This window comes from Nuphar pumila, chromosome 13 (genome assembly GCF_984573655.1).
Source record: "Nuphar pumila chromosome 13, dmNupPumi1.hap1.1, whole genome shotgun sequence".
Lineage (NCBI taxonomy): Eukaryota > Viridiplantae > Streptophyta > Magnoliopsida > Nymphaeales > Nymphaeaceae > Nuphar > Nuphar pumila.
In genome coordinates, this window is record NC_143261.1 from 80,176,239 (window position 1) to 80,198,558 (window position 22,320).

The window sequence follows — 22,320 nt, forward strand, 5'->3', positions numbered from 1 at the left end:
ATCAAATAACCTCACCGAGGACATGGCATTGGATAGAAATGATTGGAGGAGAAGGATTCATGTGGAAGACCCAAAATGATTTTCTTTTTTGGTTCATATCGCCCGACCCCAATTGTTTTGGGATGAAGGCGTAGTTGTAGTAGTTGTTGTTGTTGTTGTAAGAAGAAATCAAATAGAGGAAAGGGTTTAGGGTTATGAATATATGTATATATAAATATAAAAAATTTATAATATATAAAGATATGTTAGTAATTTAATTAACAAGGATTGGGGACGGGGCGGGGCGGGTGCAAGAGTAAGTCAATCCCCGCCTTCATTATCATAAGGGTTTTGATTTTCACCATCATCCTGGGTTCACTCTCCGTTTTATGTCCTTCATCTCCTATCAAAACGGAGTGGGTTCAGACGAATCCTTATTTTTTCCCCAGTCTGCAGACATCCCTAGCAGGTTCCTAGCATTTAGGGCATGTTGAATTCATCTATGAGGTTCGATTGAGTGTACATGATTGAGGCCTATGGTTTCTAGCTCGTTCGAATGGTCAGGTCGACATGACCAAATATTAACCTTATTTATTCAGATTGAAAGTTTCACATCCCAATTCCCACACCATGCATAGCAACTTGACCCACTGACATCCCCAAAGCCTACTCAGCCAGTTGTCCCTGAGTTATAAGCTCAGTCTTGCTAAAACCAGGGCTTTGTTGGTTTTGTTTTGGGCCACCAGGAGAGCTGACTTGACTTCAAACAAGCAATTGGGGCTGCAACTGGATCAGGTTTTGTCTACCATTTGATTGGTTTTGACATAGGTCCAAATTAAGATCTTAATGTGCATTTGGATTGGATTCAGATATTTAACCAGACCATTTTTGGATTCAAATAAAAAAAATGATGAGCTTTTTTTGTCAGATCTATCTATGCTTAGATATGAGTCAAATCCAATCTACCATAGAAAGGTTTAGTCCTGGATCAGGATTTGACAAGATCTCATAATGAAGTTCTAGATCTGGTTCAGATATGAACTATTATTCTATTCTACTCGCTATTCTGAAAACAATGAAACCGCCATTTTACCAAATGGCGAGTGGTAGAATCGTCATTAGGGCTTACTCGGAAAGCAGTGGCGCCAAAAAAAACTGCGGGAATTTGGAAAATCCCAAAGCTCGAAGAATCGAGGGAAATTTCAAAAATATACAGAGAGAGAGAGAGTATGCGCGAAATCGAAACCCGCGAAGAGGGAAAATTTGATCATATTTCTAAGCCTCACCGTTCTTCCCTTGTTCTTCACCTCTCTCTCTCTCTCTCTGTGCTTCTTCTTCTCTCTTTCCCTCTTCTTCTTCTCTACTTATTCTAGATCTGAGAAGACGATCCCAAGAATCAAACGAGTGCAAGAAATAGAAGAAAATGGCGATATCCGTTACGCCATCGGCAATCTTAGCCATCATTTCCAATCCCAGCCCCGTTTCTTCATCGTCAATCCCTGATCTCGTCGTCCAGGTCGTCGATCTGAAGCCTGTTGGAAACAGCAGCACTCGATTCACGTAAGCGTCTCCATTCCCCTCTTACGGATTCAGACTATGTGATGTTGTCTTGTTTTTTTGGGCTTCCCAGTTTATGAAGATATCCTCTTGTTTCGTATTCATCATCTCTCTTACGGATTCAGACTATGTGATGATTGATGTGCATTTGCAGTTTTATGGCGAACGATGGGATGACGAAGATAAAGGCGATGCTCCCGACGTCAATCGCCTCTGAAGTTCAATCGGGAAAACTCCAGAACCTCGGGCTGATTCGGGTCCTTGACTACACCTGCAATGCGGTGCCCAATCACCCCCAAAAGTATTTAACCCCAACTCTTAGTCTTGAGATTCCAAGATGTTTTTTTTTTACTATTTTGTTTACCCTGTATGGAATGCGTTCTGGAATGTACCACAAGGTGAGATGTGTCATGGCTCATGATCCTTACCCTAAGTCCGGCAAGCAATTGGGTTCTAGATGGTTGATGTCCTACCTGCCCAGTTGGGTCTGTGTGAGGCCTTGGTCTACACGATTGCTTGCTAGTCCTCTGAGTCGGTTCCATTGTGTCGGTAGAGCCCAACGGTTTGGCCTTGCTTCTGAAGGATCAATTGAGTCTTTACTAACTCAGTTGGTCTACTTGAGTGATTACTCTCTTTCTACTCTCTCGTCCATTTCCGTGGCCATTTAAAATTGGCTAACAATTGGATCTGGGTCGGAAAGAGTGTTCTCTGTCTCAAATGAGAACATCTTAAGTGGAATTCTTGGGCTACCTGAATCAGAGAGCACCATCAACTTGTTGAAAAATTGGTATTTGAATTTGCCTTTCTTGGGACATATTCTTATTGAGTGGTGGTAGTCTGTTACTTGGTCTGATCCAAAAATCAAGCGGCCAAAGAGCTTCTCCCAAATTGGCAAAGTTCACTGGTATCCTGGGGTCATATGGGATTATAAATGTAGAGCTCATGACAATGTTTGATCATATCAGCATGGCATTGGTTGGCTTGCTTTAGAACTGGTTGCCGTGTTCATGAAATCTTTTAGTGCCTGTGTCCTTTGGTGCAGGGGTAAAAGTAATGCGAGCTGATCATGTTTGATTCTATGTTGCAGGGTGTTGATAGTAACAAAATGCGAGGTGGCATCTCCGCCACTTGAGATGGAGATCAAGACAGAGGGGAAATTGAACGAAGAAACAAGCATTGATCTGAAGCTGAAGCTTGAAGCCAATGAAACGGGTATCTTTTTGAAGCCTAAGCTTGAAGTTGATGCAATGGGCATCATTTTGAGGCCGAAATTTGAAGTTAATGCAAAATCTGCTGCTCAGATTATCAAGGAACATCGTGAAAAGTAATCTCTCTCTCTCTCTAACATATAGTCAATGATCATGAATATTAAAGGAAAATAGTTATGGAGAATGTAAATAAGGGAACTTCTCATTACTCATGTTGAACCCTGTACATCCAACATGGATGTTGATGCCATTCATACACTATTGTTTAGTTTGATACTGAAATAAGTTTAGATCCGTGTAGACCAATGAAAAAATATCAGAAGGTGCCTTATTCCCTTATGTTATTGACACCTTTCACGTGAATTCATGACAGCACATTTGGAATTTGTGGCTTACTTGTTATACTGTGACATGAATCTGTAGTGCTGCTCCTGCCACTCGAATGGCCATGACAAGAAGAGTGCATCCTCTAGTTTCTTTGAATCCATATCAAGGCAACTGGACTATAAAGGTTCGAGTCACAAATAAAGGCAACATGCGGTCATACAAGAACCTGAAAGGTGAAGGAAATGTGTTCAATGTAGAGTTGACAGATGAAGATGTAAGTGAAACATCCTCAGTAATGTAAAACGGTTATGTTTGAATTGATTCATGAGCTTGCACATGTTATGATCTTTGTATGTGATGACATGAAATTGTTGCATCATGAATCTTGTGCTACTAGCGAAGTGTTTTACATGTTTTCATTGCTAACATCAATTTATGAAGATAACCACCAGAGCATTACCCTGGCATGCTCAATTCAAGTAGTGCTTGTGGCTCAATTTAGGCTACCAATTGAGTTGGAACTTTCCTTCTCTCCGTAAGAAAATGTCTAAAGTTTGAACCACCATTTTATAAAGTGGACCTGTGCCAACTAATTTATTGTGACAGACGGATTGCTGCTAGATTCTTACCGCAGATTTAAGACTTGTTCTGGCTCAGCTTGGACTTCTTTGTTGTTTCTACTGTTATTAAATGCCAATGTTTAGACTATATACTTAACTTATCCAGTGGGTAAGTTGTATTTGAAATCATTGTTATACATTTGTGTTGCAATGCCTGGTATGACTGGTCATGTCGTGGATTATGCTGGTTGTGTCTGTCTTTTTTCTTTCCTAATGATTTATTTTATCTTATTTATTTTCATCTACTTGTATGGCTACCATTATCATGCTACTTGACAAAATAATGTGGATGTTGTGGGCGTCTTGACTTATGGATCTGCTCCAATCCATGACCTAATCTAAAAATATACTGTTCACCGTACAATGGAGATTGGTCCGTTAGGCTTGAGACCAGCTAGGGTTTTATGCCCTTTGTCATATATATAGCCTCCTCCTTTTGAGAGTTGGGCAGGATAATTTTGGGTGTATCAGGGGTTAAGATTTTGAGAGCTTTGTATAAACCTATGCATTTCCGTGCATCTTGCTAGTGGATTTTTACTCTTCCTTTGCCTGTGGATGTAGGCCTGAGTGTTGATTGAACCACATAACTCTGTTCTTTTATTCTCTTTATCTTGTAGTTTCCTTTGTTTTTGTTGTGGTTTGCATAACATACTTATTTTCATCTAATTGTATGGGTACTGTTATCATGCTAATTGATAAAACAAAGTGGATGTTGTACATGAATTATCTCTCAACTGTGCTTGGAACAATGTTACAGGGCACTCAGATACAGGCAACTATGTTCAATGAGGCTGCAAAGAAGTTCTACCCTAAATTTGAGTTGGGGAAGGTCTATTATATATCTCGAGGAATTCTTAGACTTGCCAACAGGCAGTATAAAACTCTGCCAAATGATTATGAGCTGACCTTGAATGAAAACTCAGAAGTTGAAGAAGCATTTGGTGAAGGTGGTTATATTCCAGAGATGAAATTCAACTTTGTCAATATAGATCAATTGGGTCAATATGTTAATGGGAAAGAGCTCATAGGTACTGTTGGTATTATTCAAGTATATACACTATCTTGTGATTCAGAACGTTCATTTTATGTTAGTTTTTCTTCTCTCACTGCAGATATTGTTGGAATTGTTCAAAATGTTTCAAATACTCTGAGCATTCGAAGAAAGAGTAACAATGAAGATGTCCCAAAGAGGGATATCACAATTGTAGATGAATCGTAAGTCTTTCAAAGACTTTTAGGTCTGTTTCAATAGTCTTTGATCAAATGAATTATTCAGGCACTCATTCAGCTTGGTCTGCTTCTGAGTCTCAAAATCTTATGGACTTGGAACTCAGGCTGGGGCAGATTCAATCTGTCTTCCATGTGGGGCAACCTGACTTAGGCTTGGTTCTACATAAGTTTCATTTCTCAATAGTTGGTTAGCCTAACAGTTTGAAACTTTGTTGATCCCTTTTCCTCTTTTACTTTTTATTTTCTTCCCTCCTAAAGCCAAATTGAGGATAGTCCTTGTGGCCTTGAACCTGACAGTCCTAGTTCATAATAGCGAACTTAACTATCCAGCTATCTTTTCCATTTCCATTAAGGTTTGAGTTGACTTGCATGGTTAGGTGTTAAAACTTGTGGCCTTAAATGTTATGCAGTTTAGCTGTTTCTTACTCAAGATCTTAAATTGCAGAAAGAAAACTGTTACAGTCTCATTGTGGAACGACCTTGCTACTAAAGTTGGACAAGAGTTACTCGATATGGTAGAAACTGCACCAGTGGTAGCAATCAAAACCCTCAAAGTAGGTGATTTCCAAGGTAAAGCACTTGATCATGATATTATGGTTTTCAATTTTCTATCTAAATTAGGGGCCTGAATTTCTGGAATGCTTGTAGGGGTATCTCTTTCTTCAATAAGCAGAAGCACTGTGGTCATAAATCCTGACATCCCTAAAGCAAAAGAATTAAGATCTTGGTAAGTCAGGTTCCCACTGATGATTTTCCAAGACTGATATACAACTTCTAATTTTCTTATCTTTGTTCATACCAGGTATGATTTTGAAGGTAAACAGTCATCCATGACATCTATTGGGTCTGGCATGGTCTCATCAAAAACAGGACCAAGATCAATGTATTCTGATAGAGTGTTTCTTTCTGAGATTGTTGGTGACTCATCTTTGGGACAGGATAAGGTATATTGATAATTTTGTTCAGATGACTTGGCTCATCTCTTTCTATTTTCAAATTTAGAAGATTGGAAAATGTAACTTAGGTTCATCCGTTCTTTCTGTTAATGTAATTCAAAGTGATCAGTGGTGTTGTTTATGGGCAGCCTGCATGGTTCAGTATTAGAGCCTATATAAGCTTCATCAAGCATGATCAGACAATGTGGTACCGGGCATGCAAAACATGCAACAAAAAGGTGACAGAAGCAATTGTATCTGGTTATTGGTGTGAAGGATGCCAAAGGAATGATGTGGAGAGCAGTTTGAGGTTTGGATGGCATTGAAAACTCTTTTCTCGGATGGCTATGATTCCAAATTTCTATGTTCATCAGCGAATTACTCATTTTTAAACTGTTTGCAGATACATAATGGTCGTGAAAGTCACTGATTCAAGTGGCGAGGCATGGGTTTCTGTTTTTAATGAGCAAGCAGAGAAAATTATCGGCTGCACTGCAGATGAACTAGATAAGATCAAATCAGAGGTAACTCTTGCTCAGGAAACCAAATTTGGTGGTGGTCTTTATCAATCAAGTTTCATCAGACTTGCACCACTGGTCCTGGTCATGATTGCTCATATTTAGCTGGAGAACTATGAACTTCCTGCCTATTCTTAGTTATCAAGATTGGCTTGAGTGATTGCCAGTATAAAATGAGCTACATGAATTCAAGACCCAACTTGAAGCCCATTTGAGCCTTGGGTTAATCTGGTTGTTAATATGCTCTTCTTTTCTCCTGAATTTTCTCCAAATGGGCAAATTTAAGTATTTTTTTTTAAAACATCGAATTCACATTAAAGAAAGCACTTCAGCTTCTTAGAATATTGCAAACAATGTGACTTAATTTCCTTTCTGCGATCTCTATTTGAAGGATGGTGATCAGAAGATGTATCAAAGCAAATTGAAGGAAGCCACATGGGTTCCTCATCTGTTTCGAGTAAGCGCTGCACAGTCGGAATACATGAATGAGAAACGTCAGAGGATCACTGTGCGAGCTCAAGCTCCAGTTGATTGGGCGGCTGAATCAAAACAGCTGTTGGAAGAAATATCAAAGTTGTAGTCTTAGTTTTTTAACCTTCAGTTCATTCTCTCTTTTTTTCTCGTCATGTAGCTCTGGAACTTTCCATCTGATAGTAGGATGGTTGAATGATGCAGAGCTACAAAATGGTTTTTAGGTTTTACCATTTTGTAATATATAACCAGCATGATTTTTAGGTTCCCTTCCCATATCGTTGACAGGGTTAAATGAAAACGGAAAAACTCATAATGTTATTATCAAATCCAAGTATCGATATAGATGTTTTTCATCTAGTAGTCTGTTGCATAATGATTTTCATTCATATTATTTGAACAATAAGTTCCTATATTTTATTATGCATCTTGGCATGTAGGTCTAATCTTATATTATCTTGAGCCCTAGCCATAGGGATGTACCACGAACTGAGTTTGGCTTGGGCTTGGCTCGAAGCTCGTCTGTGCTTCAAATGAGCCGAGCTTGAACATGATTACAAGGCTTGGATGAGCAAACGAGCCTACGAGCTTGATAAAGCTCGGTAGGCTTCGATACAAGTATATATAATATATTTTGCATTACTATTCATCAAGTTAATCGAAAGGCTCGTAATATAGAGTACTTTAGTTTGTATTATTTTTGGTGTCAATGACTAAAATATATGCTTTGGCTTAGTGGTGGGTTACTTGAAAAACTTGAGAGGTTAGGATTCAAAACCCACCTTCACCAATATTTTTAAAAAATGATTTTTTTTGGAATGCCTTGAAGCTCAGTTTGAGCTCGAAAAAGCTGAGTTTGGACAAAGCCATTCAAGCTTAGCTTTGAGCTTGAGCTAAGCTTGAACAGATGTATTTTGTACCAATTGAGCTAAGCTTGAACAGCCCATGCTCTGCTTGAACTATGCTGGTGTGCATCCCTACATAGCCATACCAGCATATGATAATGGTATTATTAAATTTGCTATATCATAACTATTTTATGAGTTTGATATGCTTTCTAGAGCGTGATCAGTGGGACCATGAATGTACACCTCACTGCTTCTGTGTGCCACATGCATGCACACTCTAGCATATAAATGTCCACGTTTTGCGTGCATCATACTCAAATCCAAGCATGTGTGAAATGAGGCAAAACAAACTCATTACTTGGGCATACCTTTTAAGGGCAAGTTCGCTAAAAAATTGTAATTGCACACTGACCATTTCGTAGGTGTTAAACAAAGCATTTGGTTTGATGTAGCGTTGTATACTATTGTTAATACACATTCAATGGTTTGAATTATCCAAACATGAACCTGTCTTACTTTTCATGTTAACTATTTTTTTTTTTTTGTCTTTAGAAAGTGATGTAAAGGGTATATATACAAAAACTAGAATCTGTAAACAGGATAAATATGTAAACTAGTTTGAACTAACAGGAATTGTTTGATCTCCAGATTTGATGGTTCTTGTGTAAACCCTCTTTCTCCTTCCTGCCACCATGCCACCAGTGGCTTCCCTCAACCGCGAGCTGAACTACAACCTCCACCTCTACTGTGAGCATCCACGAATCTAGGTTGGACCCAGTTGCTGGTGGAGGTGCAGCTGGAGCCACCACCTCCACCGTCCGGCCTTCGATTGTGGTGGTGGCCAGCAGAGAGGTAGGGAATGGGTGGTGGCTGTTTCTTTCCTCGTTTCCTTCCACTTTCATCTGGGATTTATGGTAGACCTGGCGGTGGTGGAAGGAGGGAGAGGACGGATCTGGCAGGTCAGAGTTAGAAGGTGAGAGGCGGAGGGAGACGAGGGTGGGGAGGCAGGGAAGGGACAGCTGACGGCGAAAAAGTGATGTTAGGTGGTGGTGTAGTGGTGGGAGGGGAAAGAGGAAAGGGAAAAGAAGGCATTGCACAGGAGCTCTGTCCGCTAATTTTAGTATTTGTAGGCAATAAACGGTGGATATCTCATATCACATTGGTAAATATGATGTCACTGAAAATTTAAGGGACTTTGATAATGTTTCTTGGGAAACAGTGTCCCGGGTGATGTGCAATCAAACGCCCCCTAAAGTACTCCCCTCTTGCTCTTGAAGGTAGTTTGACACTTGGCTTAGGCCTTGCAATGAAGGGTGTGCACACTTGGTATCTAACTCTCAACCTCCAACTTGAAACCCTTAAGCAGAGGTACATAGCCAATGTGGAGCCCTTTTGGGCCACTACCAGCTGAACTTGAAAAGCTAGTCCCAAACGTGAGCCTCAAGTCTTAACCAAGCTCAAAGTGTTCTTTGATTGCTTAATATGCTGAGTTGGTCAATTTTCTTGGTGAACCCACTTATTAACTTGAACCTGGTCCAAGCCAGGTCTTGCTTGTCTACTGGGTGAGTGCAGTCCTTGTTATTAGTTGCAAAGTTTATGGCCTTGCCACTTGAGAACTGGTTGAGTTGGGGAATGAATCCAGTTGGGTGGGTAATCTTTGATTGGGAATTATCTTATGTAAATTCGCTTGGTCTTTTGTGATCTAGATTTTGAGCTTGGTTTGATGTGATTTAGTTTAGGTTGCACATCCCAGACCCTCATATGCCACTTGTTTTATTGAAGGAAAAATTCTATTTAGGGGCCAATCTTTTGCCTCTAATTCCAAATAAGGGCCTTACAAATTTAAAATTTCAAATATACGCTATGTTTTTCTGAAAATTGCCAAACAAGGGGCTTCATTTATTATTGTCCTTTAATTCAAGTTAAATCACAAGTCAAATTTAAATATTTACTTTCATCATAAAGACTTCAAACTGTTTACTTTTTTTTAATGAAGATGAATAAGCATTTTTCAATTTTTAAAGAACAGGAAAAGTGAAATGTATCATGTTGGCCATGATGATGGATGTTGACCTCAGGTCCCTATTGGACTATTTTCAAGAAAAAATAATCTATACCTAGAATTTCAGAAACGTGTGGCCTATTTTTGAAATTATAGTTAAAAAAATTGACCCTGAAATGAAATTCCATATATTCAATAAAATAAGATAGGAACCCACATTGAGCAGTGTTGGGATCAGGTGCAATCACACCAGACAAATGCAATGTGCCGTTGCACCTGATTGCCTTCCATCTTCTGTTGTAAGCTTGTCAGAGTGGGGCCCAACAGGAGATAGATGGTGATCAGATGCAGCGGCACATTGCATGTGTACAATGTGATTGCACCTGATCCTGCCTCCCATATGCCGCTTACCTGGATATTGGTTTGAGCTGCACATCCTTGACCCTGCATACCAATTGTTTTATTCAATTGTAAGATGGGATCCCACCATATGCCTATCCGAGGCTTTTCGGATGTCTTTTGTTAAAATCTTGGAGTGGGCACTCATGGTCTTAGTGTTGAAGCAAAGGGAGTAGGGCTGGTAAATGAGCCGAATGAACCGAGCTTGAGTTGCATGAGCCGAGTACCAATTAACTCATTTACAATTTTTTTTTTCAGAGTTGAAAATAATAGAATTTGGAATATAAACCTACTAAGCCTAGCCCAAACTAACTTGTTTACAAAATAAATAAGGGTACCCAATAAATATTTTTGTTTTTTAAACTTGCAAGCAATAGGATTTGAACTCTAAATTTATTGCTGCAAGCCAAACACTTCAACCACCTTCACTCTTATATAAAATATATTTATTATTAATTAATGAGCTAGAACAAGCTGAACATTGGTAGTTCATGCTTGAGCTTGCCAAGCTTATTTCATGAGTTCAATGGAACTCCTTATGAGTTGAGCAATGAGCCAGTCATCTCATTTCCCAACCCTAGAAGAGGGATCTTAAAAAGAAGGTTTTCCTAAAAATCAAAGGTTTTCCTGTCATTAATTAAAAAAAAAACATGGGTAAAGGTGTAAACCGATTGAATTTGGTTAGAGTTGTTGGGCTTTTGATTTGAATTGGATACATTATTTTGTGCACGGATCTCAAAATGGAATCTCAATGTCCTTTTGAATTGGATATGGACTCCATGTACTATTGGTCCTTTAAGATTTAACTTGGATTTGGATTGACAGTTTCTGTTTGATATATACTCGGATTCAGATCACATGAATGCTGTCAGTATGGGTATCGGCCCTGTATCGTTTGGCCAACGATTCAAGTGATTGGGAAACTTAAGTGAATCGTTTTGAATCGGTCAAAAAATAATTTAAAAATATTACTTGTCAACCAGAACGTGGACGCGTGTTAAAGCCATTAGAATAGTATTAAAAAATAATTTTAAGTATTTTTTTACATTTATTAAAAATAGCCGATTCAGGGTGAAGCGTATCGATTTTCTGCCGATAGGATAAGTATCGGCCGATAGTGACAACATTTTATCACCCATAATCTTATTTCTGATGGATTTCACGTATTACCATGTAAACTTTAGATCCAGATTGAATTCTGCTTGATCAGAATTAGTTCAGGGTAGGGATTTTCTGCATAAAAACTGGATTTAGCTCCGAAGCAACCATGATCCATACAGTATGTGATCCGTTTGCTCCTTACATTGGTGCAACCCTACTGATGGCGATGGCTATACAGCATTGGCAGAATTTAGGGGCACTTTTGTTATTTGGGAAAGCTAGATTCCTGCATTGAAACAGAGGGCGATTTTCTTCTTATTTTATTGGACTCTCGCCTTGTAGTACTTTTCAAATAAATAATTGCCTAAGAATTTGTCAAAGAGAGAATCCAAGGTGTGCAACTATGCTTCTATATCAACCAATGTTGTCAGTATCGGTATCGGCCCCGAATCGTTTGGCCAACGATTCAGGTGAATCGGCAGATATGGATTCTGAAGTAAATCGTTAAAAAATAATTAAAAAATATTCCGTGTCAATCAAAACGCCGACACATGTTAAAACTAATAAAATAATATTAAAAAAAATTAATTTTAAGTATTTTTTGTATTTATTAAAAAATAGCCGATTCAGGTTAGTATTGTACCAAATTTCTGCCGATACTATACTTGTACTGACAACATTGATATCTAGAGGTCATGCCATCGGTGAGAGGATATAATCACTAAAATCTCCTTAACAAATATTTTTTTTTTAAATAATGAGAAACCTCAATTCATGTTTTTGTCTACTAAAAACCACGGAGGTGGTATCCCTAGGGATGGCAGTGGGGCGGGGGACAAGGTCTCCACCCCCGCCCCGCCTCAAGATTTTATCCTCCACCCCCGCCTTCATCCCCGTTTCATGTCCTCCATCCCCGGTTCAAACGGGGATGAGGCGGGGCAGGGCGGGGCGGGGATATTGCGGGAAAAGTGGTCGGGGCGGGGAAAAGTGCACGCCCATCCCCGGGCGGGGATGGATTTTAACCTTCGTCCCCGCCTCCATCCCCGGTCCAAACGGGGCGTGGTGGGGCGGGGCCCCGCTTTCCCTCGGCCCACTGCCATCCCTAGGTATCCCATGTGGTAAGCGGGGGGTCCTGTGCCAAGTTGAAGCCTGGTGGTCATGTGTCCCGCCCGGCGAGGGCAACAGCTGGGTCCCATGAGGAAACCTGTGGCTCGAGCCCATTAAGTGGCTTGGTTCTTGGCGAGGGTTCCTCATCATAAAAAGAAAAAAAAGTAGACTGTCTATTTTTCCTAAACAATAGACTACAGGGTAGATTTTTTTTTTTGAAAGGCAAGCTGAGGTTAGGCAGACCCCTACCAGTTATACAAAGATACCAATGGGATTCGAACTTGCAAGTTCCCAATACAAGGTGATGTGCACTAGCTGCTCCTACCAGACAAGAGTAGCCCCGTTTGGTGAAGTGGGTAGATTTCACTTGCACTAAAGTATACAAGACTGGGAAATTTTTGGTTTTTGGTAGTATCCAAACAAACAACTAATAAAATCTATATAATCAGACAAGCATCCCCATTAATTTTTCTATAGGGTTAGCCTAGCCAACTATGCTGTTTTGAGCCTTAAATTTGATTGAAAGTATTCAAAAGGGTAAGTTGTAGTCACCATATATATGATCACATAATGTGGGTGTGCTTTATTCCAGCTAGTAGGAGTTTGGATTCAAGTCATTGCCCAAAGGGGTGGGATAAATTGAGAATCAGCATTTTGGATCACACAAGGTGGTTGCAAAAGAATTTCCAAGGGGCATTCCATGGGCAGGTTTTTCTGTGTTTGTAATGCCTCACCCCTAGGGGTGTCAACTGGTTGAGTTTGATCAGTATCCGACCCGTATGAAACCCTATGGGGTCAGGGTTTGGTGATAAATAAGAATTCTCAATTAGAATTCGGGTCGGACTTAAAGAGTTCGATTAATATATGAAACCGGGTATGGTTTGTGAAATTTAATACCAGACCTGGGCCCAACCCGAGCTCCAATTAAGACCCATAATTTTCAATGTAAAAATGATAAAAAATATTTTTTACTGGGAATGGTCCAGGTCTGGTTCATGTAATCTTTATAGGATCTGGGAATGTTTTCTATTATGGTTGGTTCGATTAGATACAGGTCTGGACCTGGTACCATCATTTCAAATCAGGTTTGGGTCTGGTTCTACCTAGGTCCGAACCAAACCCGACCCACACCTCTACCAACCCTGGGGAAAACGGGTCCATTTTATCTCAAGAAAATAGGGATGGCCAATGGAGCCATGAGTGGTCTAATAATGAAACTACTATTTTTCATCACCAACCATGAAAACTTTTTAAAATGCGAGGCAAAATGAGAATCAACTCTTTGCTTTACCAATTGGGGGCTCTGCTTGTCTGGTATGAGCAGCTACTGCACGTGGGATGTTGCAGGTTCAAAACCCAATGGTATAGTTGTATAACTGGGTAGGGGTCTGCCTAACCCCAGCTTGCCTTTCCAAAAAAAAAAAAGCATTCTTTGCCCCCATACACTCTTCATAGTGTTTGATTGTGGAGCTAATCCAACCCTTATCTACGCAGTGCTGCTCTATAGAATGAATATGGAAGTTACTCTAGCACTACTCTTTATTTTCGCCCAATAAAAAAGTGAGTAAACTTTGAATGCTCTTTACTCATGTATGTTTGGGCATAGGACTTAGAACGTGTGACTATTAAGTTAAAAGTTCAATACTTTGTCATTTGGGGCTCATTTTGTCTCGAAAATCATGGAATGGAAGAATTGGACCCATGGAGGTCCGACTATTGTATGCTGGAAAATTCAAGGGGTCAGTCAAACGTACCCTTACTCCATGTTTGCTTCACATGACTTGCTTTGTGCTGTCTTGAACACACAACTTCCTAAGCATCAAACTTGGGACAACACTAGGTGATAAAGCATGAGATGCATGGTATTTTATCACAAATTCATTCATTTGTATTTGATTTTATGACTTAAGTACTTGTGTTTGTGATGTTTGAGGTGCAAAGAGGTTTTGGTTCGAATTTCATGCGAAACTGAGTCAAAACTAAAGAGATAGAGCAACTTCAAGGTAATTAGATCGGTTTTTGAAAAGATTTGGATCCAGATCTAACCCAAAGATTTTACCACGGACCTTGGATCAAATCCAAGTCCAAATCTACCTAAGAACCCAAAATCCAAAGTGAAAAAAAGACCAAACCACCCTCAAAAGTGCTGCCTAGAATAATTTTATAGTTTAGGTGGTGTTTTGAAAATAGTTTTAACATAAGATTATTTTAGGAATTGTTTTAAAATATTTTGTTTAAAAAAAGGGCTGCAATAACCCTAGCAGCCGTCTAGCAATGTTTGGGAAACCCACCTCCCTCTTTTACCTTCTCTTATTCTTCTCTTCTTCTCCTTTCATCATTTTCTTCTTCGTTGTCTCTTTCACCTCCATCGGTTTTTCGTTGTATTTGGTGTGTGCTCTTTTGTTGTTCTCTGTAGAAACATTGTCTTGGAGCAAGAACTCAGATGTGGTGCAGTTGTACCACTTATCTTCACCGTTGGCGGGCGAGACTCCTCTTCTAGCAACCACCAACATCTCTTTTCTTCTCCACCGATCTTCTCCTTCGAAAACTCCACTCTAAAATGTGTTTCAACAAGAGGGATTCGAAGTTGTAGCAAAGAGAACATGAATATTTGGTTCCAAGGAAAGCAGACCGCTCTCTTCTTCCTAGAAATTGTCGAACAACCCTTGAGGCGAGTCTTCTCATCCACTGCTTGTAGTTATGCATAGATTTAGATAGTTTCATTGAGTCTTAGGATTTTAGTTTATTCTTTTGCATTGTAGTTTAAATTTTAGTTTTAATTTCGATTAGTTTTCCTCTATTTTTGCATCTTAGAATATCTTTAATTTGGTTGCAGTTTTCTCTTTAGCATTTGATTTTTTTAGCATCTCCGACACCTAAGGTGAAGATCGTAGGTTAGGTCGTGGGCGCCTATTTAGTCGTGAGGGCTGGTTAGGCGGTTCTCGACCAATCTATGGTCCTCAAACCTAGTTTAGAATTAGTATTGCTGATTCTAGGTTTGAGTAATTAGATTTGTTATTGCATGTAGTTAGATTGAATTTTGATAGATTAGGGTTGCTTTATATGAATTGGGTTAAGCATAGGATAGATTGTTTTTATTTTAATGTCAATCTGGGTAGTTTCTTAGGGTTTCATGCTAGATTAGGTGCTGCACTTATTACTTTCTAAAATAGGCTTTCATGCTATAACATGTTAGAGTTTTTAGAAACTTTCCTAGTTAGCATTTTTTAAAGGCTAGTTTCTAAATTTTAATTTGTTTATAAATGGCAAGTTGTAATTAAGTATGTTTAATTAGTTTAGATAAGTTTTTATCTAAGTTTAAGTTAGAAGTAAGTAAGCTTTCTTAGTTTAATTAGACTTCTTATTTTTTATTAGTACTTATTAGTAGTTGAAGTTAGTAGTTGGTGATAAACAATTAGAGTTAGAATTTAAATTACTTTACGTTAATTTTTGTTCATAGTCGTAGGGTCTGATTTAGACGCAAATTAAGTTGGTTAGGATTAGTTTAGATTTTTATAGCTTTTAAATACTTGAAATTAGTTATCATTAACTTCCTTTTTGCTGCATATTTCGGAATTGATTACAAGGTAGATTACATTCTGTTCAGTAGTAAATTAGAATTAATTGCTTTATTTTTAATTAGTTTTAAATTATCTTTTAGTTAGAATTTAGTTGAGTTATGAGTAGAAATCAATAAGGTCAGTTTCCTTGTTTCTGCATTAGTCTAGTTTAGTTGTAGATGTTAGCATAGTTTTCCTTGTTTCTATTTTAGTTTTTGAGTAGTGTTAAATTAGATAGATTTATTATTGCTTATTTGATTAGTTATTGATTCCCTTTCAGTTGCCCTCAAATTTAATTAGAATTAATTTGTGTGAGTTTTTAACTGTTAGTCTTGTGGCGCTTTTTGTTATTTTAATAATAGTCTTGTTAGTATATGTAGAATTGTGTAATTTATTTTGAAGCTATTTTCTCTTAGATGTTGCTTCTTTGGAGTGGGTGATATCTATCATTACCTCTTTACTTGAGCCCAAAAGAGGAGTCTCGAGTTTAGTTTAGGACTTGCTTTCATTGTGTTTACTTTTATTGCATTGTAATTATTTTTTTTTTGAAATATTAATAAAGTGAGGTTTTTAAGTGAAATATTATTCTTTATTTCCCATTCCCTAAGGAGACAATTCGACTTGCCACTCTACATGAGTGCAAGGACTGGTTGTGAATTTATTATTTGGTATGCAGTTCTTGTTTTAAAAATAATTGTTTGTAAAATTGCACCACTAGGACAGAGGCTGCTCGGTTCCTACACCGGTGCGTTCAGCGTGACAAACAAGCCCCACACTTGGAATCGATAAAATGGTAAGAAAAAATGCAAGTAACTAAAAAAAATGATAACTTTTTGACAATTCCAAACTAAAAAAAGTTTTTCTAAAAAGTATGATTTGTGAGGATGAAGAAATACACAAATAACAAACGTGCAAACCTAATACTTAGCTCATAAAAACAATTATGCAAACAATGACTAATGTTTGTAAGGATTAGAAAGTCTACAAAAAATAATTCACAAAAAATGAGACTAATATTTGTGAGGACAAGAAAGTCTACAAAAAGGTTTACGGAAAATGACCAATATTTATGAGGATGAGGAAGTGTGCAAATAAATTATGCGCACAATGACTAAATATTTGTCGCAAAGTACAATCTTAAAAGCAAATTATTTTTATGAACTTTCTCATCATCTCAAATATTGGTCATTGTGCACATAATTTATTTGTAGACTTAAGTGTTAGGTTTTGCACGTTCGTTATTTCTTCATCATTGTAAATTACTCATCCTCGCAAATCTTGGTCCTACTGTTCGCAAATCATTTCTTGTAGACTTCCTAATCCTCGTAAATATTGATCATTTTTTGCAAACCCCTTTTGCAGACTTCCTCATCCTCACAAATATTGGGTATTTTTTTGTAAATCTTTTTTGTAAACTTCCTCATCATCAAAAGTCTTGGCCTTACTGTTCACATATTAATTTTTGCAGACTTCTTCATCCTCACAAGAATTGGTCATTTTTCATAATTTTTTTTGCAAACTTTCTCATCCTTACAAATTGGTAGTTTTACTTGCTCAATTCAAATTTACAATATTTACTTACTTCACCAGTTATATTCAAATTTATCTGCTCAATTCAAATTTAATTTACACCATATACATAATTCAATCGAAGATAATTCAATGACTTAATGATTTACGATGACCAATATATTTTGTATGTGTCCTTGTTACAGAATATTAAACTTAGAATGAAGTTAAATATATAAACATGTTTAAAGAACATTCAAAACTTACAAAACAAAATATACATTCAGAACTTATAATATATCATGTATAAAACATCAAATATTAAAAGAAGATCAATAATTTAAAAAAAAAGTCCAAAAATTTATCAAATTTATATTCAATAATCTATCAAATTTTTATTCAATATTTTATAATAATTATCAACGTATAGTCTCCAAAATTGTCCACAGCTCAGCTTATGAGACCTCAGCCTCTGACACCTCATTGTTTGATGTCTCTTCCTTTGGCACCTGACTGTTTGATGTCTTCTCCTTCGCCTCAACATAAATTAAGTTTAAAGTCGTGCACACACAAACTTATCTTTCATAAGTATGCAAAGTTATCCAACAAACACATTGCCATATTCAAAAAAATGATATTAAAATTTGTCGGTTTTCAAGCATCCACGAGCCCTATTTTATATCCCTTTAGTTTCGACCATTTGTTGTGAACAATTAATGTTTATCGATTGATTTATATTAGTAGTAGAAAAATATCAGAAACTTTGCTTTTGAGACTCAAAGAGAAATATGAAGTAAGGTAAATAGTCTTTGGGAATTCCTTTTCGTTTGCCATGTCGTTCTTATGGGTAGCTTCGAGTCTTTCTATGAATATTGCTAGATGTTAAATAAGAGAAATATGTGATATATTCTCGTTATATTTAAATGATTGTATACACAAATGTAACAAAAGAAAAAACAAATGAATGTGCAAATCTAATACTTATGTAACTTGCCAACAAAGTTTTTTTATAAAAAACATGGTCTTTTAGTTTCGATGGCCTTTTGCTTTCTATGTCAATAACATGTTCTATCACCAATTGAAAAACGAATATAAACACATATATAAAATTATACCACTGGTTATATATACACATGACTCATGACATTAACTATACCTTTTTCTTCACAATTGGGTCTTTGCTTGGGGGTGGAGATAGGGGTTTGGATTTTCATCTGCTACCACATTTTTCTTTATGTTTATAAGTATTCATCGCAAACTACCTACGATATACATAAAAGACATATGACATTAGAGGCATTTATTTAAAATCCCTAGATAAAAAAAAATCATTAAACAACTCTTAACAAATATACATTTTGTAAAGGATCTAACATACTGTAAAAAAACCTTAATCAATAAATTTAGTGGCAAATATTTAATAAAACACAAACAAACATTAAAAAATATCATCAACAACAACCAAGCACAAATACGCATGGGGCCATTAAATGTTCATATCTATAAACAAAATAAAAAGTTTAGAATGAAACAACATAAATACGTAAGAGGCTATCGAACTCACCATTTGACCTTACCTGGCAAGTCGATGCAATGTGAAGGATATTACAACCTCATCAAAATGCATAAAAAAAATTCATGAAAATCGCCTTAAAGGAAGGAAAAAAAATGTTGAAGATTCTATAAAAAAAATGTTAGGGTTCTTTTCAGAAACAAGCAAGAAAAAGAAACAAAGCGAACAAAAATGACTTTATATATGATTCAACGAATATGCAAATTTCACAGAACTTCACAATGTATTATATGTGCACATTGCTATTTTTTGCGGATCTCCTTGAGGATCAATTACTCAAGTGATTTCTGCACGACCCTATGTGAACTTCAACTGTAGATGCGAATTTAATGAAATGTTTGCGAAGTTTCTACATATTTTAGTTATTGAAAGTTCGTAGATATATTCATGAGAACTTCATACAATATATGCGAATTTTGTTCAATATTTGTGAAGTTTTAGTAGGTATGAGTTACAGAAAGTTTGCAAATATAGTTATGCGAACTTCGTGAGCTCTAAAAAAAAAATCATGCGAAATTTACATTTAAGTGAGTGTTTGTGATAGTTGACGAGTTGACCGATATATCGTGCGAACCTCAAGAGGTCTGTTGTGCAAAGAGTAAAATGGTTTTTTTAAAGCTAGACATTTGAGATTTTGGACATCAAGCAAATTTTAAAAGATTATATGATTTTTTTAAGACACATATCATTTTTCTTATACAATATGATGATTTTTCAATTTTTTTTTTTTTGCATTAAGACAACCGTTCACTTATTACACATCTCATCTCATGGGCTGCCGTAAGAAGAGTTACATGATCGACTCTTTTTTTCTTTGAGAGGGCCTGATCGACCCTCTCTTATTTTTTTCATATTTTTCACTACCTTTTTCTCAAGCTACACAAACAAAAACAAGCACAATTTCTTCGTTTAAAAAAGTTATTATATTAAAATTTTTCATAAGCCAAGTTTTGCTTTGTGTGAAAAGTTTTCAAAGCTTTCAAATGTGCATGCATGAATAAAAGAAATTTATCTTGGAATGTCCTCATATACAAGATACAAATTTTCAAAGATTACTTGTCCTAAATAGATATATTAGTCATTTTCTTTTATGGGGTAGGTGACCTTGTCAAGTCAGAGGTCGCCCTGCCCATCACCCATGCTAAGGACAAAGCCCAAAATACCATCACTGAATTACGTTTTTAGCCATTGATTTTGCAAACCCTAGATGCCATTCATCTAGAGCATCAATAGTTCTAAAAAGCAAAAAGGAACACCTATGAAATGCTGAGTCTAACTATGGGATCATGAATCATAACGCACCCTTCAGTGGAAACTGTATCTTCCAATTTATTGAATATTTATTAGTGTATTTATTTTTACTTCAAGAATCAATACCTGACTTTGTCATCATAGTTGGGTTATTTCAATAAATTTATAAACGCCAAAGTACAAAAGTACCCCTGACCAAATTTCTAAATTCAAATGACGGACGCATCTTCTTATCCAAATTTCTGACAAAATTACCCTTGTCAAATCTTAAAAATACCTGCAAGGTGAGACCAAATCGGACGTGGTCTCAGCTTCGACTAGACTTGGGAGACTTGAGGTCAACAGGGGAGCTGTCGATGGGTCAGACACGAATTTCCAAGTGTGGACATTTTTTTATTCGGGTCGATCCAAACCATTTTTATTTAAAATATGGGTTTGAGTTTCATTTTTTTTAAAGGCAAGCTGGGTTAGGCAGACCTCTACCAGTTATAAAACTGTACCATTGGATTTTGAAACTGCAACGTCCCCAACAAGAGGTGACGTGCACAAGCTACTCCTACCAGACAAGGTCCAATTAATGAAAGGACCTTGGGCTGGTAATAAAGTTTTTATATGCTATAGACATAGGAAGTGACCTCGATTCGATTAAGATCCATAATTTTTTACATAGGACATATTTTCAAAATGAAGAAGACCTTTCTGGTTAAATTACACCGTGCCCAATAGGAACCACATGTGGATCCGGTTCCAGCACCTCAGAGTTGGATCCAAAGTCAGGATCAGATTCGACTCGCTGAGGGGTAAGGTTAGCGATTCCGACGAATCCGAGAGTAGCCATCAGCATTTTTCAAAAAGGAGAGGGCAGTTTAGTAAACTCGAAAATAAAAATTATTTTGGAGAGTAGACCGTTGACGGGAAATTGATTAAAAAGCTTTTCCGCAGCCCCACGTGGAACGATGGATCGCGCGACTCGTGAACAGATGAACGGTCGGATCCTGATCCGTGGATCTCGGTCTTGATTGGAGTACCGGCTGTGGCCCTCGGGGCTTCGGCCGTACTGTGGGGCCCACCTGCAAAAGATAGTGGAAAGCAGACGGAAGACGCGTCTTCCGACAGGGACACACACCCCCTCGGGGTTCTGATCGGTTACCGTTAGAAATCGACCCCCCGGATTTCTAGAAACTACGATACTGCCACCATGCCCGTCTAAGCTTGCTTTGCGACTGAATGACCAGATATACCCTCGTTCACATGATTGAGATTGGGCATGTCACGGATCGGATCTCAATCAGATCTTGTTCCGATTTTGAAGTGCTGGTTCTTGGATAAGATCCGTCTGTACATGGAGCCAAGATCAATAAGCACCGACTTGTCTGATCGTTGATCTTTGTCTGATGGAGTGCAGTTAATTTAAACGAGTTTTTTTTTTGCTCGAATTCGGAAATGAGATACTGTTTGGGTCCGTTTGAATGTCTCGGTTCTTGGATTTGATATTCACGCAACTTTGATCCATACTAGAAAATGAATCTGGGTTGTGATTTATTGAATCAGAAATTTGAGGGATTCAAACTCACCCTTAAAGATCCATTAAAAAGAATCTCAATCTTGCGGTACACAGGCTGCCTAAAATCTCAACCTATTAAAACAATTGCTTAAAAAGATATCTCTAAAAAATATTGGTACATATAAAAATGTAAGAGAATATTGGAAACATGAGAAAGTAAAAAACACATGTTAATATCAAAATAACACCATGACTTTTTGGGCATACGTAATGTTTTAAAAATATCATATTTTTGGTTATCTTATCAGATTTTAAAATACCAAATAAAATCACGATATTATTCATTTTTTTGGTTGTGACTACTATCTAAAATCAATCTACCATGAGTGTAGAAATGCAGCCTCTACTTAAACTAAGGGTTAACATGGAGCTCGCTTGGCTTGACAGAGTTGACCTGTACCCAAGCCCAAGCCTGACCTCATTGTAATCAAGCTTGAGCTCAGACCGGGCCCTTTATACCCGATCCAGTTAATGCGCTGGGCCTGTTGGGTCCTATTCACTTTGCAAATTGGTTGGACCCTTTTCAGAACCAATTATGTTATCAGGCTGGGCTCGTAGCTC

The 22,320-nt window shown here is 37.5% G+C and overlaps 1 protein-coding gene across 1 annotated transcript; it reads left to right on the plus strand.

The window, feature by feature from the left end:
* The first annotated feature begins 1,402 nt into the window (after positions 1-1,402).
* On the plus strand, positions 1,403-6,954 carry LOC149818846 (replication protein A 70 kDa DNA-binding subunit B-like). The gene is made up of 12 exons (XM_089985473.1): positions 1,403-1,539; positions 1,691-1,837; positions 2,624-2,860; positions 3,168-3,345; positions 4,449-4,719; positions 4,804-4,906; positions 5,367-5,491; positions 5,570-5,648; positions 5,724-5,865; positions 6,006-6,166; positions 6,260-6,380; positions 6,766-6,954. Exons 1-12 carry the CDS (start codon positions 1,403-1,405, stop codon positions 6,952-6,954), a joined length of 1,890 nt encoding a protein of 629 aa, XP_089841599.1.
* Positions 6,955-22,320: the final 15,366 nt, after the last annotated feature.